Source organism: Balaenoptera ricei, chromosome 11 (genome assembly GCF_028023285.1).
Source record: "Balaenoptera ricei isolate mBalRic1 chromosome 11, mBalRic1.hap2, whole genome shotgun sequence".
Taxonomy (NCBI): domain Eukaryota; kingdom Metazoa; phylum Chordata; class Mammalia; order Artiodactyla; family Balaenopteridae; genus Balaenoptera; species Balaenoptera ricei.
In genome coordinates this window covers 57125933-57141567 of record NC_082649.1, presented here as the reverse complement: position 1 = coordinate 57141567, position 15635 = coordinate 57125933, and the positions used below count along the sequence as shown (strand labels likewise).

At 42.8% G+C, this 15635-nt stretch overlaps 2 protein-coding genes across 19 annotated transcripts in view; one reads left to right on the top strand and one right to left on the bottom strand.

Moving 5' to 3' along the window:
- The window catches only part of MLH1 (mutL homolog 1), a 48872-nt gene extending 41180 nt beyond the window's left edge, over positions 1–7692 (top strand). The window contains exons 14-19 of the mRNA XM_059939132.1: positions 105–213; positions 1086–1149; positions 4579–4743; positions 5313–5405; positions 5701–5814; positions 7382–7692. Of these exons, the coding sequence (XP_059795115.1) occupies positions 105–213; positions 1086–1149; positions 4579–4743; positions 5313–5405; positions 5701–5814; positions 7382–7549 (713 nt within the window). The 3' untranslated portion in view covers positions 7550–7692. The remainder of the gene's footprint in view (positions 1–104; positions 214–1085; positions 1150–4578; positions 4744–5312; positions 5406–5700; positions 5815–7381) is intronic.
- Positions 7693–8615: 923 nt separating this feature from the next.
- The window catches only part of LRRFIP2 (LRR binding FLII interacting protein 2), a 128173-nt gene continuing 121153 nt past the window's right edge, over positions 8616–15635 (bottom strand). For all 18 annotated transcript variants that reach the window (XM_059939134.1, XM_059939133.1, XM_059939143.1 and 15 more), the window contains 4 exons: positions 14097–14217; positions 11464–11543; positions 10767–10871; positions 8616–10342 (listed from right to left, as the gene is read on the bottom strand). In XM_059939134.1, the coding sequence (XP_059795117.1) occupies positions 10232–10342; positions 10767–10871; positions 11464–11543; positions 14097–14217 (417 nt within the window). In that variant the 3' untranslated portion in view covers positions 8616–10231. The remainder of the gene's footprint in view (positions 10343–10766; positions 10872–11463; positions 11544–14096; positions 14218–15635) is intronic.

Sequence of the window (15635 nt, the reverse complement as noted above, 5' to 3'; positions counted from 1 at the left end):
AGAGGTTCCGTTCAGGTACCTGTTTGTTGTCTCTAGTTCTGGTGCTTTGGGCTGCAGAGAGGTGTTGGTGGGGTGCAGTTACTGACCTGTGTCTTGTTTTCCAGCTCTCCGGGAGGTGCTGCGTAACCACTCGTTTGTGGGCTGTGTGAATCCTCAGTGGGCCTTGGCACAGCATCAGACCAAGTTATACCTTCTCAACACCACCAAACTTAGGTAAATTGGTGTGAATGTGAAAAAAGCAGAGCTGCTAGAAGAGTAGTCCTGGAGGCAGAGGCAGGAAAAGCCGGGGAGCGCAGGATGACATAGTTGGAAAGGGCCCTGGCTTTAGTCACATGTCGTTTCACATCTGGGCTCAACCATTTACCATTTATGTGACCGTGGACAAGTCACTTTCCTAATCTGCGTCTCGGATTTCTCATCTGTAAGATGAGAAATTTAGGTTATTACTACTTAACTTGCAGGGTTTTGTGAAGGTAAAATTACATGAGATGCCTGGGCTTGGTAGATGCCCGGTGCTCAGTAAAAGTTGGCTGCTGTGAACTGGGTGCTAAGGGCTTAGTGCTGGTGAAGCATTGCAGCGTGTGCTGTGTACAGCAGGGTGCTGTGGGAGATGCTCTGGCGGACGTCCGCTGCATCGCCCACTCTCAGCCCTTTAAATCCAGCTGATTGGATTTAAAACCGGGGTCACATCCCTGCCCTCCCTATACAGCCCATATTTTTTAAATGGGGAGTTGTAAAAGAAGTGATTTATAGGATTCTTTGCAAGTGGGGAAAAGGTGAGCAAACAAAAACTCCTTCTTAACTTTATCACTACTGAGTGTTAGAACCTTTTACAGCACCAGAGGGGTGGGGATAGAGCACGGGTGATGACAAGGCAGATGGTCTTAGCGGGCTGACCTGTGTGCAGAGGCCGGCCACCAAAGCCCTGGTGGAGCAGGAGATCCCAGGACTGTTAGAAAGGCCACCACGAGGCAGCACATCTCTGTCCTACCCGTCTCGGGTTATGTCTCCCATTTTGTCCCTACTGCTTGGCTCTGAAGCATGGATTCAGCTTTTCCTTAAAGTCACTTCATTTTTATTTTCAGTGAAGAACTGTTCTACCAGATTCTCATTTATGATTTTGCCAATTTTGGTGTTCTGAGGTTATCGGTAAGTTTATTTCCTGGTTCTCATTTCTGAAACTTCAACAACTGGTCATTTCTGAAAATAGCTCTGCCTTATTATCTTATTTGTAGTATATTAAATTTTTCTAAATATGCTTAGAATAGTTTATTGTATGATTTGCATATGGAGGTATCTTCATATAGTTTTATACAAAGCAGAACAGTCATTTGGTAGCCAACTTAAATGTTTATTATTATTATTATAGAAATTAATACATATCTACTTGAGAAAACTTGGAAAGAGATAAAAATAGAAGTAAACATTCTTTAAAGCCCATGACCCAAACACAATTCCAACTAGCAAGTTTAGTCCATTTCTTTCAAGACCTTGTCATTGCCTAATTTTGATTTAGAGTTAAAGATCATACTATCTATGTAGTTTCATGTTTTCTTTTTATGTTTGACATACTTTACAAAAAAGCCCTCTGGAATTTTTACTGGGATTGTGTTGAATCTATGGATCAATTTGGGGAGAAAATCTTTTGTTAATTTATCCCTTAATATTTCATATTTTTTGGATACTATTTTAAGTGACATTTTTATAAATTGCCAATTGTTTGTTGCTAGTATCTAGAAATACAAGTGTTTTGGTACATTAATCTTATATCTTGCGACCTAGTTAAACTCACTTAGTAGTTCTAGTAGCTTTTTTATTGACTCCAGCAGATTTTCTATGTAGATGATCATAGCATCTGTGAGTAAAGACAGTTTTATTCCTTCCTTTCCAATCTGGATGCCTTTTCTTACTTTCTCTTGCTTGATTACACTGGCAAGAAGCTTAGTACAAGGTTGAACAGTAGTGGTGAGAATGGAAATCCTTCTCTTATTCCTGATCTTGGGGGAAGCATTCAGTTTTTGACTATGAAGTATGCTTTCTGCCGTCGGTAGGTTTTTTGTAGATGACCCTTAGGTGGTTGAGGAAGTTCCCTTCTATTCCTTGTTTGCTTAGAGTTTTTATTCAGGAATGGATGCTGAATTTTTTCAGATGCTTCCTCTGTATCTGTTCAGATAATTGTATGGTTTTCCTTTTTTCAGTTTGTTAAGATAGTGAATTACATTGATTGATTTTCATATTTTAAACCGGTCTTGCATTCCTGGGGTGAACCCTGCTTGTACATGATGTATTATCCTTTTTATATATTACTGGAATTGATTTGTCAAAATTTCGCTTACAACTTTTTTTTTTGGCTGGGCTGCGTGGCTTGTGGGATCTTAGTTCCCCAATCAGGGATTGAACCCGGGCCCTGGCAGTGAAAGCACAGAGTCCTAACCACTGGACCACCAGGGAAGTCCCTTGTTTACAACTCTTAACATCTGCATTCACGAATGACATTGGTTTGTAGTTTTCTTGTATTGTCTTTGTCTGGTTTTGGTATGGGGTAATGCTGGCCTCATAGAATGAGTTGGGAAATACTTTTTCCTTTTCCATATTCCAAAAGAGTTTGTGTAGAATTGTTTTATTCCTTAAATGTTTGGTAAAATTCATCAGTGAAGCCATCTGGGCCTGGAGGTTTCCTCACAGGAAGATTTTTAACTAAAAATTCAATTTCTTTCATAGATATAGAGCTATTCATGTTAGCTTTTTCTTGAGTGAGCCTTGGTATTTGGTTTCTTTCAAGGAATTTGTCCGTTTAAGTTTTCAAATTTATTGCCATAAAGTTGTTCAGAATATTTTTTATTCTTTTAATGTCTGTAGATCTGTACTGATGTACTGTGCTCTGTCATTCCTAAAATTGGTAATTTATATCTTTTTAACTTGATCAGTCTGGCTGGGGGTTTGATCTCAACTGATTTTTTGTTTCATTGATTTTTCTGTTAATTTTCTGATTTCTATTTCATTGCTACCTGCTCTGATCTTTATATTTCCTTTCCTCTACTTATTTTAATTTGTTTTTCTGTTTCAGAAGCTGAGGTCACTGATTTGAGATCTTTCTTTTCTAGTGTAGGTGTTAAGTACTATAAATTTCTCCCAAGTGCTGCTTTAGCAGCTTCCCACACATTTTGATAAGTTGTTTTCATTTTCATTCAGTTCAGAATACTTTCTAAATTCCCTTTTGATTTTTTCTTTGACCCTCGCATTATTTAGAAGTATATTACTTAGTTTCTAATGACTTGGGGATTTTCCAGAGATCTGGTATTGATTTCTAATTTAATTCCATTAAAAAAATTATTTATTTTATTTTATTTTTTGGCTGCATTGAGTCTTCGTTGCTGAATGTGGGCTTTCTGTAGTTGCTGCAAGCAGGGGCTACTCTTCGTTGTGGTGCGTGGGCTTCTCATTGCGGTTGCTTTTCTTGTTGTGGAGCACGGGCTCTAGGTGCGCAGGCTTCAGTAGTTGTGGCTTGTGGGCTCTAGAGCGCAGGCTCAGTAGTTGTGGTGCACGGGCTTAGTTGCTCCTTGGCATGTGGGATCTTCCCGGACCAGGACTCAAACCCGTGTCCCCTGCGTTGGTAGGCGGATTCTCAACCACTGCACCACCAGGGAACCCCTTAATTCCATTTTTGCAGAGAACATATTGGAATCCTTTTACACTTACTGAGACTTGTTTTATGGCCCAGAATATAGTCTATATTGGTAAATACTTTATGTGCACTTGAAAATGGGCTTGTTGAGTAGAATATTCTATAAATGGCAGGTGTATCAAGTTGATAGTGATGCTCAAATCTTCTGTATCCTGATTTTCTGTCTACTTGTTCTGTCAATTATTGGGGAAAGGATATTGAAGCCTCCATGTAATCGTGTCTATTTCTCTTTACAGTTCTGTTTTATCCTTCATATATTTTGAAGCTCTATTATTGAGTGCATAAACATTTAGGATTGTTAGGTCTTTTTGTTAATTGACTCCTCTGTTGTTATGAAAAAGTAAGAACAGTGTACTGTGGGTTTATAATATGTAAAATGTATGACAACAGTTACAATGTCTGAAGGAGAGGAATGGAAGAAAATTTAGGCATCTTATTTTTCACAATAGATTACAGTCTTCTATCTAATCAGATGATTTACCTGAAATGTCATTCGATTTAACTTACTCTCCCTCCCCCTTGCTTTAGTTATGGGTAAGGCAGTAGGAAGAAATGAATGATCTGCTTAGTGTCTGCCTTGTGATTTTCTAGAAATATGAAATTGGGGTCCTTAAAGCTACACAGAAGGAAAGTGCCGCCTCACGGCCTCACCTTTCCCACCTGTTCAGCAGGTCTTTTTGTTGGTCACACCTTCTCTGTTGAAATGGCCATTGGTGAGGAGGAGGAGGAGCTTCTGTTGTGGATTTTCAGGTGTTTTCTTTGGGGGAACTGCGGAATGAGTGTTAGATTTGTCACTTCTCATCTGCTATTGTTGTGAAGATGGTTTTGTGGGAATTCAGGCTGCGTTTGGATGCCCTGTTATGCTCACCCCTAACGTTTTTGATCCTTCCTAGGAGCCAGCACCACTCTTTGACCTCGCCATGCTTGCCTTAGATAGTCCTGAGAGTGGCTGGACAGAGGAAGACGGTCCCAAAGAAGGACTTGCCGAATACATTGTTGAGTTTCTGAAAAAGAAGGCTGAGATGCTTGCAGACTACTTCTCTTTGGAGATTGATGAGGTGGGTGACGGTCATTTTTATACCTCCATTGTATTATTCAGATAAGAGTCAAGTTCTGTAGTTGGTCCAGGATCAGGACAAGAAGGCTGAGCCCCCTCTCAGAAGCAGCCTGTGACCTCTGTGACATCTTCACTCCCTATTTGCATTTCTAGGTTCCACAACTTTTATCATCCATTCGTGCACATTCCTGTCCCCAGGGTGCAGGACCCAGGCAGGAGGGAGAGCTGAATCCCACGGTCCCTGCAGGCCCCAGTGAAGGAGATGATGCTTTGCCACTCGCTCTCCTAAGAGGTTTCTTCCTCTTACCCCTTGATTTCTGGGGCCTTCCTTGATGTGTTCTTTGGTTGGTGAGCAGATCCAAAGAGAAGGTGGCTCTGCTACATGTCAGGACAGAAAGCTCTAAGTGCTTAGTTCTGCTGCTCCCAGTGCCCAGCCTGGTCAAGCACCTGGTTGCCCAGAACGGAAGGTCTGGGGACAAGACCTGTAGGAAACACCAGGGAGAATTTGTTTAAACTAAACTGTAACAGCATGATTTCTTGTCCCCTGTCCTGGCCTTTTTCCACAAGCAGGAAGGAAACCTGGTTGGATTACCCCTTCTGATCGACAACTACGTGCCCCCCTTGGAGGGTCTGCCTATCTTCATTCTCCGACTGGCCACTGAGGCAAGTGATGGAGCCAGTCCTGATGACAGTCCTGTGGGTGTGTGAGTGTGTGTGGTGGGGGCGGGGAGGGCGCATGGCCCTGCTGTCGTCTGTAATGATGAAGAGGAAAAGGGTAGCACGGCTGAGGCCCCTCTCATCCCTGCCCACCCCAGCAATACTCAGCAGTTCCAGCTTACAGCTTTAATGCCTAAAAAGTCACGTTTAGTTTTTAAGTCGTCTGTTATCTCCATTTAGAAATGAAATGTGTTTAAAGCACGTACCTATGTTAAGGTATTGAATTCTCTCTTTGGAGCAGGTGAACTGGGATGACGAAAAGGAATGTTTTGAAAGCCTCGGTAAAGAATGTGCGATGTTTTACTCCATCCGGAAGCAGTATGTGTCTGAGGAGTCGACCCTCTCGGGCCAGCAGGTATGAGGGTGCGCATTGGTGCCCGGGACTGGGCGCACAATCTTGCCCTCTCTAAATTCCTAGGATCCGCTGCATATAAGCTTCAAACACAATGGTCAGCTCTTACGAGTTTTATTTCCTTCTGAAATATAGAAGGTACCTCCAGAGTGATCTCACTGTCAGATGTACAAACACAAGCCATCGCAGTGAGAAATGGGAAGTTTCAGGGCTAGTGGGTGGACTGTATCTCCCATTGTGAGCCTGGAAGTGTGTAGCCCCAGCCTTCAGGTTCTGGGCCAGTCTCCCCAGTCTCTTTTGGCTTGTGCCTCACTCTGCCTCTGACCACTGCTGTGCCAGGAGGACACGGCTGTACTTGGGTCAGGGCCCCAGCTCTTACGGAAAGTCAGCCTGGGTTCCTCATGTTTCTGTGTCAGATGACAGTGCTCTTTCAATCCACAACTATTTCGGAGGGTTTGGCTGGGTGGGGGAGAGGGGACTGAAATACAGGAGTACCTCAGAGATTTTATTGGTTCCGTTTCAGACCACTGCAGTAAAACTAGTTGCACAAATTTTTTTGTTTCCCAGTGCATATAAAAGTTATGTTTATACTATATACTGTAGTCTGTTAAGCATACAGTATAGCACTGTCTCTAAAAAGCCAGTGTATATACCCAAATTAAAAAATGCTGTTAGAAAAATGGAGCCAATAGGCTTGCTCAATGCAGGGTTGCCACAAACATTCGTGTTTAAAAAAAAAAGAAAAAAAGAAAAACCGCAACAGTCTGCAAAGTGCAGTAAAATGAGGCCTGCCTATAGTGTAAGAATGGAAGGGTAGGCACGTTATACACATAACTGTCTCGGTGCTTGCTCCTGGTCCTCCTCCGAGATGACATGCTGTTGCTCCAGCTTCATGGGTGAGGAAACTAAGGGACAGTTTCAGCGGGTGCTCAAGGGTTCCCAGAGCCTGTGGGTGGTGGAGCGGAGATCCAGTCCCACGTCGTGCTGGCCAAAGCCCCTGGAACCATCTCATTCCAATGGAGGCGGCAAGATAGCACACTTACCAAACTGTGCCGAGAGCATCCCGTTTGATTGGAAACACTGACTTCAAGGTGAGGAAGGATGGATGGGAAAGAACATTTTCTTGTACATGAGGCAGCTAAGGCTTAGATGTAGGAGGGGAAGGGTGGAGTAAAATAATCCTCATTTATTTTTTTCTTTTCTTACCTGTGGAGCTTTTTGGGAAACAGAACTACATTGAGACTCCAAATTTAGTGGTAATTACGGAATGTACTTCCTACTACTGCCATCCAAACTTTATGTTAGATCCTGCTACAGTAAACACACTCTCCCTGAATGGAAACAGCTTCCACGGGAGGAAGCGTCACGAGAGCCATGACTGATTCTTTTCCTCCATCTCATCTCTCTGCTCAGGCCTGTAGGATCCCTGAGAGGCTGGCCTAGAAAAGATACTTCACAAGCATTAGGTCACACAGCCCATTATAAGCCACCAAGACTCTCCAGGCCCAGTGCACATCAGCCAGGAAACCAGTGTAGACTGGGATGTGAACATCTAACATGTCTCTTTCAGAGTGAAGTGCCCAGCTCTACTCCAAACCCCTGGAAGTGGACTGTGGAGCATGTCGTCTATAAAGCCTTCCGTTCACACCTTCTGCCTCCGAAACATTTCACAGAAGACGGAAACATCCTGCAGCTTGCTAATCTGCCCGATCTGTATAAAGTCTTCGAGAGGTGTTAACTATGGCCATCTGTGGCCTCTGGGATGGGTCGTTCTTCCTCTGTATCCTGACATTGGTAGGTTGAACTCACACTTGCATTCTAACTAGTAGCACTCCTTCATGCATGGTGGATTGACTAAATAAATAGTCCAATTTGTCCTAACATGCTTTTTTATTTAATTTCATTACACTTGAAATTTTCCTAGATCCATCTTCACTTAGTGTATACTGATTGTGTTGAAGAATCCCAAAAGTAGTTTGAAAGCCTCCTGGATATCTGATAAGAATTCTAAAAGGGCCTTAAAGACTTTATAGATCATGCGTTGATTTGATTCTTTCTGTGTTCTAGTGAATTTCTAATATCAGGTGATAAATATAATGTTGGTTCAGGTGCCTTTTTAAAAGAGGTCCTGAACCTATAGGAGGTGCTGATGACATTGTCAATTCAGCTTTCTACAGAGTCACTCTATTAGTACCTTCAGTAACCGAAGCTAATTAATTTATTCTTAATTTAAAAACTTGAAGAAAATAGTTCTTATCCAGTCCAAAACAGGCATGAGTTTTTAAGTTAGCTCACTTTGTTAAAGGCTATCAATACTACCAGCTTATGATAAAGGAATTTCTAGGTATTCTTGTTTGAAGGGTATTGTAAAAATACAAACTGAAACTGTAAGTACCATTAAAATAAGCTACCTTAATATTAGCCTGCATTAATAGAAATGTGCAGTCAGCACAGGGAGGAAGAATGCCTATAGTTTTGAGGTAAAGTCCAGATTACAAGGCTCAGTGAAGAAAGTTCTGTGGAAAAGAACAGAAGAGTCTATTTTATGAGAAGTGGAACCATTCCATTTGGAAAAGACTGGGACAACAAAACAGCTCCAGGAGGAGCACAGGCTGAGTGACCGTGGGTGGAGAGGAAGAGGGATGTCCAAGGCCTCAAGAGGTGGACTACACGATGTTTCGGTTCCAGGTATGTATGGGATTCTAGGATAAATCTGCATTTCAGAACATGCCTCCTCACTGCCCACTCCCACACATCAACTGAAAGAAAACTTATAGGAAATCATCTCAAAATATGGAAACCAATTTCCTGAATTATTTTATTTTTTAAAATAAACATTTATTTTTGGCTGTGTTGGGTCTTCGTTGCTGCGTGTAGGCTTTCGCTAGTTGCAGCGAGCGGGGGCTACTCTTCGTTGAGGTGCGTGGGCTTCTCCTTGCGGTGGCTTCTCTTGTTGCAGAGCATGGGCTCTAGGTGCGTGGGCTTCAGTAGTTGTGGCACGCGGGCTCTAGAGCACAGGCTCAGTAGTTCTGGTGCACGGGCTTAGGTGCTCTGCGGTATGTGGAATTTTCCCAGACCAGGGCTCAAACCCATGTGCCCTGCATTGGCAGGCGGATTCTTAACCACTGCGCCACCAGGGAAGCCCCTGGTTTCCATGTTTTAAACACAAAGAGCTAATTATTCTAAAGAAGGGAATAATTATTAGAGATTTTATTCATACTTAAGTTAACTTTATTACCTAGTTTCAAGTCTAATTTTATCTTATGTGGCCTTAATTCATTAGACTTTCCCCCATATTTTTTCTGTGTAAACACACTGAAGATACAATAATCATTTCCATAAAACCACCTCAATTCTGAGAGCAAAAGAGAATCACAAATACTGTAACATGGCTACGACTCGATGATAAAATCCTCTTAAACTGGGTGCCTTTAAACATGAAACTGAAGTTCTTAAAAAAGAAATTCTATATTCCAGATTATTTTTCTTTAAGGAGATTATTTTAAGGAGAGAAAAGAGGGGCGAGCTAGGAGGGCATGATTGCCAATGACTAGTTTTAAAGGCTCCTCTAAGAAAATGAATGTGTCAGTAGCCAACTGTAGTCAGCAAAAGGGTGTATTTAATAGAATCTTCAGGCCGACTTCCCACCTGCCTGGCCTGGCCTGCCCTCCCTCCCTCATCGGGCTGGTCTGAGGTTTCATTCCACAGATGAGCAGCAGATGAAATACTTTACAAGATACAGCACAGTTGATGTGAAGACCAAGGACCCTACTCTTACTTTAAGAGTACAGGCCTTGGACTTCCCCTGCCCCATGCAATAAAGCAAGTTTTATATACACTCCCCGTATCTTTTTCTAACAGTTTCTTATATAAATTTAAATATCTTACAAAAAAAAGGCTTTTTCCTCCAAACATATAAATTTGAGTGAAACATATATTCCCCACCTGTGAACTTGTTTCTTCACTAAAATATAAATGCTACCTGATATTAAGGGTAAATGTCTTTTGACCACTGGAGATCACTGACGTCTGAATTGCACTGTGGAGAAGGCACTTGTGTTTTCTGAGGTCTCCAGGAAGTACCTCGGTGAGCGCTGAATCGCTGTCCTCCAGAACCCGTGCCAAAGCCTCCGAGTGCCCAGTCACTGAGGCAGCTGGGGAAAAATGGTGAGTAAACTTGATTCTAAAATTATGGAAATAAAAAATAATAACGGCATGGACCAGTTCTTAGTCTAGAATCAAACTACCAACAAAATCCAAAGTGTTCATTCATGAAGATTCAAACCTGTTTCATTCTCTCATAAATTATAAAATACAAAGGTGGCTATTTTAATGACAAAGCTCAAACAGTCCTGAAAGGGGTCTGAGTGGACGAAAGATCAGTCCTTCCGGGCGGGGCCCGGGCGGCAGGGCAGCCTCCCTATTGCTGGGCCAGCAGTGCTGTCCTGTTGGCCTTCATCTTCTCCAGCCGCTTGGCCAGGTGGCTGTTGGTCATCTCCATCTCCTCGATCTTGTCCAGTGCTGTTCGTAACTGGAGACAGGAAGAGCTTGGTCACTTCACATGGTCAAAAACGAAACCCAGCGCTACTTTCCTCTCCAGTTTCTGGGAAGTGGAAGCACTGCCCGCGATCCTGCAGTTGCACTGTTTTTCAGGCAGCCAGAGGTGTTAACCAACGGTGCTGAACATTAATCACAGAGAGGACACAGAGAAGCTGGAGAAACAGACCTCATCTAAAACAAAAATAAAAACTCTTTTTCTTATTATCTAACTGACCAAAACATAAAAGTAAATGGCAGTCACCGTGTAGGTCAGAAACCAACACAGAACAGTGACTCCACTGCTGTTTCACTAAGATTGGAGCCGGGATTAAATTCCTTGTGCAGCAAAGAATTTATCTCCAAAGGACTTTTTCTTTTTAGGAACATATTCCAAGAAGCATAATAAAAGCAAGTACCTCTCGTTGTAGCTTCCTCTTTTCTGCTTTCAGTTCATCCTCGACTTTCTCCGCATTCTCAGCAGCGGTTTTATATCTCAGCACCTGCCCCTCCAGGCGGCTGATCTGTAAATATGAGAACAACAGGCCTCTGGTGCTGGCACTAGGAACCACCACTTTTTTGCAGCCAAGATGGAAATACAATGTCATGACAGATTTCAAGTAATCTAACACTAACAAGTCCCCTCAGGGTGAGTCAGAGGTCCTCTCAGAACTCAACTGCTATTTATACATCTAGAACTGTCCCTAGAGAGGATGACAGCTGTAGAGTCATTATAGGGCCAATTTCCCATGTTCAGTTTTACGACAACCATATTGTTTAAAAGCCCCAGTAACATCGCAGGAGGAGACTCCTCGATAGACTTTCTGAAATGTACAATAAGGGATTATGTTATAAACCACAGTCTTCTTGAAGGCTCTTGAAATAGCTACAAGAAACAGAATTATAGCTTCAGTCTCATTCATTCATAGAAAAGGCTGAAATGCCCTGTCAGGTGTTCTCTGCTGGCCTTTCCACTTTAGAGCTTTTATAGAGATCCAACTGCAAAGGCAGCTCAAAAAACCTAGGCATTCATGGGGTTAACCACTGAGATGCAGGAAGCAGATGTGTTGTAAAAGGGACATAAATCACTTGGTACCATACACAAGAAGGACTTACACTTTGCTCCAAGGTGGTTATATCCTGTTCTGCTTTTGAAAGCTTAAACTTGTATTCACTAATTTGTCTGTTGGCATCTCCTAGAACAGAAGAGAATAATAAACCATCTCACAGAGGTGAAGGTGTGAACGTGAGGCAGTGAGGCCCCCTGCAGCACAGGAGAGGACCGTGCAGAGGAAGAAGACAAAGCACAAACGCACACAGGCAACTGCGGTATCTCCTGCAGCGCAGGTTCTGGCGCATCTATGCTATGAGAAGCTCTAGCACTTGTGTTGCAACAGCATTTTAGAAGAAAATTCTCTCTTCACGCCATGATGTGTGCAGGTAGAGGTTTAAGCAAGGAGCCCTGTCAGCGCAGCAGGGCCCCTGCCAACCTTACCTGCAGCCCCATGGCCCAGGGAGCCTCTGTGCCCACGGGACGGGCCCCCCCCTCCGGTTTCCCTGCCCCCAGCCCTGCACCTTCTCATCTCCCCAGGTATCCTGCTCCCCTCACACACCAAGTGCCCTTTTCTCCCCACCTCTGATCTAAGTCTAACCAACCTTTAAGGTCCTGCTCAAGGTCCTGCTAAATTTTCACCTCCTTCATGACTCTCCTTAGTTAACTCTAGCTTCTCCTTCCTTTGCTGCATCTTTTTGGACTCTTCTTTTATGACATCATGCTTTCTTAACATGATATAGGTATGTAAGGACAGGGGCCCTGTTTTAGCTTCTTGAATCTACCGCTCTTTCTAGCCAAGTGCTTTGCACGTAATGTACGCTTAATATTTACTGAAATAAATGCTTTTCAGTAATATGTTGTGATAATGTGTTAAGGATAGAGCTATAAATCATTAGCTGTATATCTGACCTAAGAAGCAAACCATGTAAAATGAGAAGCTTAGAAATGCTGGGGGAGAAAAATTCCAGCAATCCAAATTTAACAAAAATCACTCTGAACTAATTACATTGTAATAGGAATCATATCATAAGGCTTGCAGGAGATAAACCAAATCTACCCTACTTAAGAACTTTTCTACTTTTCCATAAAACTAAGGTTAAAACTACCTACATAATCTTTAATGCAAAAGGTTTTTCTAGTTGGATAATTACTGTCACCCTAAAAGTAATGTGGTTATAAAAGCCTCTCCCCAAAAGCCACCTCTGGTAACGAAAGAGAACTACTCCCATTTCTGGGCCAAAACTGAAACTTTAGGATATTTTTTAATTCTTAACTCTAGCAACTTACTATCAAAATGTGCTGCTTCCTTCTCACCAAACCACTCATTCCTTCCTGTTTTCAAAAGTATAAATCCCTGGTCTCAGCCATTTATTTCATGCATGTTCTGAAATTCCATCCCCAAACACCATGCCTACAAGCCAAGGCAGCTGTCCAGAACTGAGAGTCACCAGGTTCCTGTCCCGGCCTCTGGCGTAGGGGAGCTGCCTGCTTCTGTCGCTACATGCCAGGCCCAGCCCAGCCCTGCCCGGCCCTGCTCTGCTCATCTGGGTCACAGCCCCACCCCGGTCACTTGCCCTGCCTGCCACAGACACCAGCTCTGTCGTGGTGCCTGCTCTGGGAAGATGTCACACATCAGTGTACACCCATTCCTCCTCAATATGATTCCTTTTGAATTTGCTGTTTTAGGCCAGACTCTTCCAAATCTGTGCACTGCCCTCTCTCTAAGACTGTTGGCGGCCACTGGACTGTTTTGGTTACTATTACAACCTCCTAACTAGTCAGCCTACCTTTTGTTATGCCCCTCTTTTCATCTACCCTCCACGCCAAATCGGTATTTCTAGAACAAAATATTTATCAGGAACTATCACAAGGGTTCCAACTGATATCCAATAGAGGAAATGATACTAACCTCAAAAGTTAATAGTAATAAGTTAGTTTTAATAAGCCTGGTCCAAAAAGGCTTGTCTATTTGGCCTAACTCAGAATATTTAGATGAAAGGGCCATGGAATAACCAATATTTTAAAATAAGTTATCAGAAAAGCCTTATTCAAATTGGAAAAATAGAGTCTCCCCTGTGTGATTATACATTATCTAACTGTATACGAATGGCTGCTAAAATCTCCCCGCTGTGGGGATTACTGTGAATACTGTAGGCACTTTAAAATAATATGGGGTCAAAAGTAGAAAGGCAGAAAAACTGAAATAATTTGGGTAAACTGAGTAAGCTTACTTTGTGGCCTTGGTTTAAATTCCATCTAATAAACATTAATTTGGGTTAACAAGACTACGTCTGGGAAAATTCTGAAACTACTCCAGAGTAGTTTGAGTTAGTTCCAAATATATCCCTCCAGTTATCTAAGATAAATTCCATAGAAAAACACTGTCATTAGGAAGGGTGCTTACAGATGACCCGGGGATGTGGAAAAGGATAGTGTCATGATGTCACTATTTGCAAAATGTTCTAGAAATCACTTTGCCAAGAAGTGGGGAGAGCATTACCTCTCAGGCCTTGTCACCCCAGGAAGCACACAGAAGAGGTAGAAACCTCTTCAGTTCCATGACTGACGAGGATGGCTTTTCTAGTCCAGCTGAGAACTAACCAGTCTTCAGAACCACAGGCTCTAACAGCCTGCTCACAACCACGCCCCGGACACAGCCCCACGCGGGTCAGCGGCGGCCCGGCCCCAGCCTTACTCTGCATTTCAATGAGCTGCAGGTCCGAGCCATTCTGCAGTCCCGCCAGGTCACCTGCTGTGCCATCGCTCCTGGAGCACTTCTGCCGTTCCTCCTCCAACTGCAGCTTCAGTTTTCTAATCTGAAGAGGAAATAAAGGCTTATCAGTGAGATCCAGTCTCTCACATGAAACAGGTATTTGGCCTGGTGGCCACATCTTAGAATAAGGCCACAAATCATTCATTCAGAAACTGTTTCCTGGAGTGCCTGCCATGGGGCATGCTGTGCTCAGGTGCTGGAGATCAGCTACGAACTAATTATCAAAAGGAGCAAGCTCCAGGACCAGGTGTCCCAGTTAAAACAGCTGTATTTTATTATTTGTGTAGGTCTGTGGAAAAGTACATCTTAGGGGTTTCTTTTTGTTATTTTTTTATTAAAAATGGAAAATTCATAGGCAGTTAGAGGTTTCTTGTTTAGAGTTAGGTTAAATAGTCTTATTTAGAAAAACTGTATACAGAAATAATTGGAAATATATTTTTGAGTTCGGCTACATAATCTACCTTATTTTACCCAAAATAAAGGCCATTCATAGCAGCTTATTCATTAATAGCCCAAAACAAGAAACAACTGAAATGTCCATCAAGAGAAGGATAAGTAAATTGCGGTCGATTTATACAATGGAATTACTACTCAGCCAAAGAAGGGAACGTACTACTAATATGTGCAGCAACAAGGTGAATCTCAAAATGAGTATATGCTGCGTGTAAAACTCCAGAAAATGCAAACTGAAGGGACAAAAAGCAGATCGTCGGTTGCCTGGAGAGAGGGAGGGAGGTGGGAAGGGAAGGAAGGTTTACAAAGGGACACAGGAACTTTGGCGAAGTTATGGATATTTTCACCATCTTGATTGTGGTGATGGTTTCACAGGTATTGCTGTGGGTTAAACTGTCCCCCCAAAATTCGTATTTTGCAGTCCTAAGCCCCAGTACCTCAGAATGTGACCTTATTTGGAAACAGTCACTGCAGAGGCACTTAGTTGAGATGAAGTTACACTGGAATAGGGTGGGCCCCTAGTCCAAGATGACTGGTATCCTTATAAGAAGAATGCCACATGAAGAGACAGGCACAGAGGGAAGATGTGCTAAGACAGAGAATGTCATCTACAAGCCAAGGGACCCCAAAGATGGCCAGCAAAATGCCAGAAGCTAGAAGAGAGGCCTGGAACTGACTTCCCATCACAGGCCTCAGAAGGAACCCACACTGCTGACACAGGGCTTCTGACCTCCAGACTGTGAGGTGAGAGGACATTCTGTTCTTCTACGCCACCCTGGTTTGTGGTGCTTTGTTATGGCGGCCCTTGGAAACTAATATTGGTATGTACATCTGTACACTTTTAAGTATGTGCAGCTTACTTTATGCCAGTTATAACCTAATAAAGGTTTTCTTTTTTTAATTTACAAAATAAACTAAAAAATAAAATTAGGAGGGACTTTGGGTTGGGAAAAAAGAAGGCCCAGTTGGAGACAAGAGCCTCACATGTGGAAAATAAGATTAGACGGA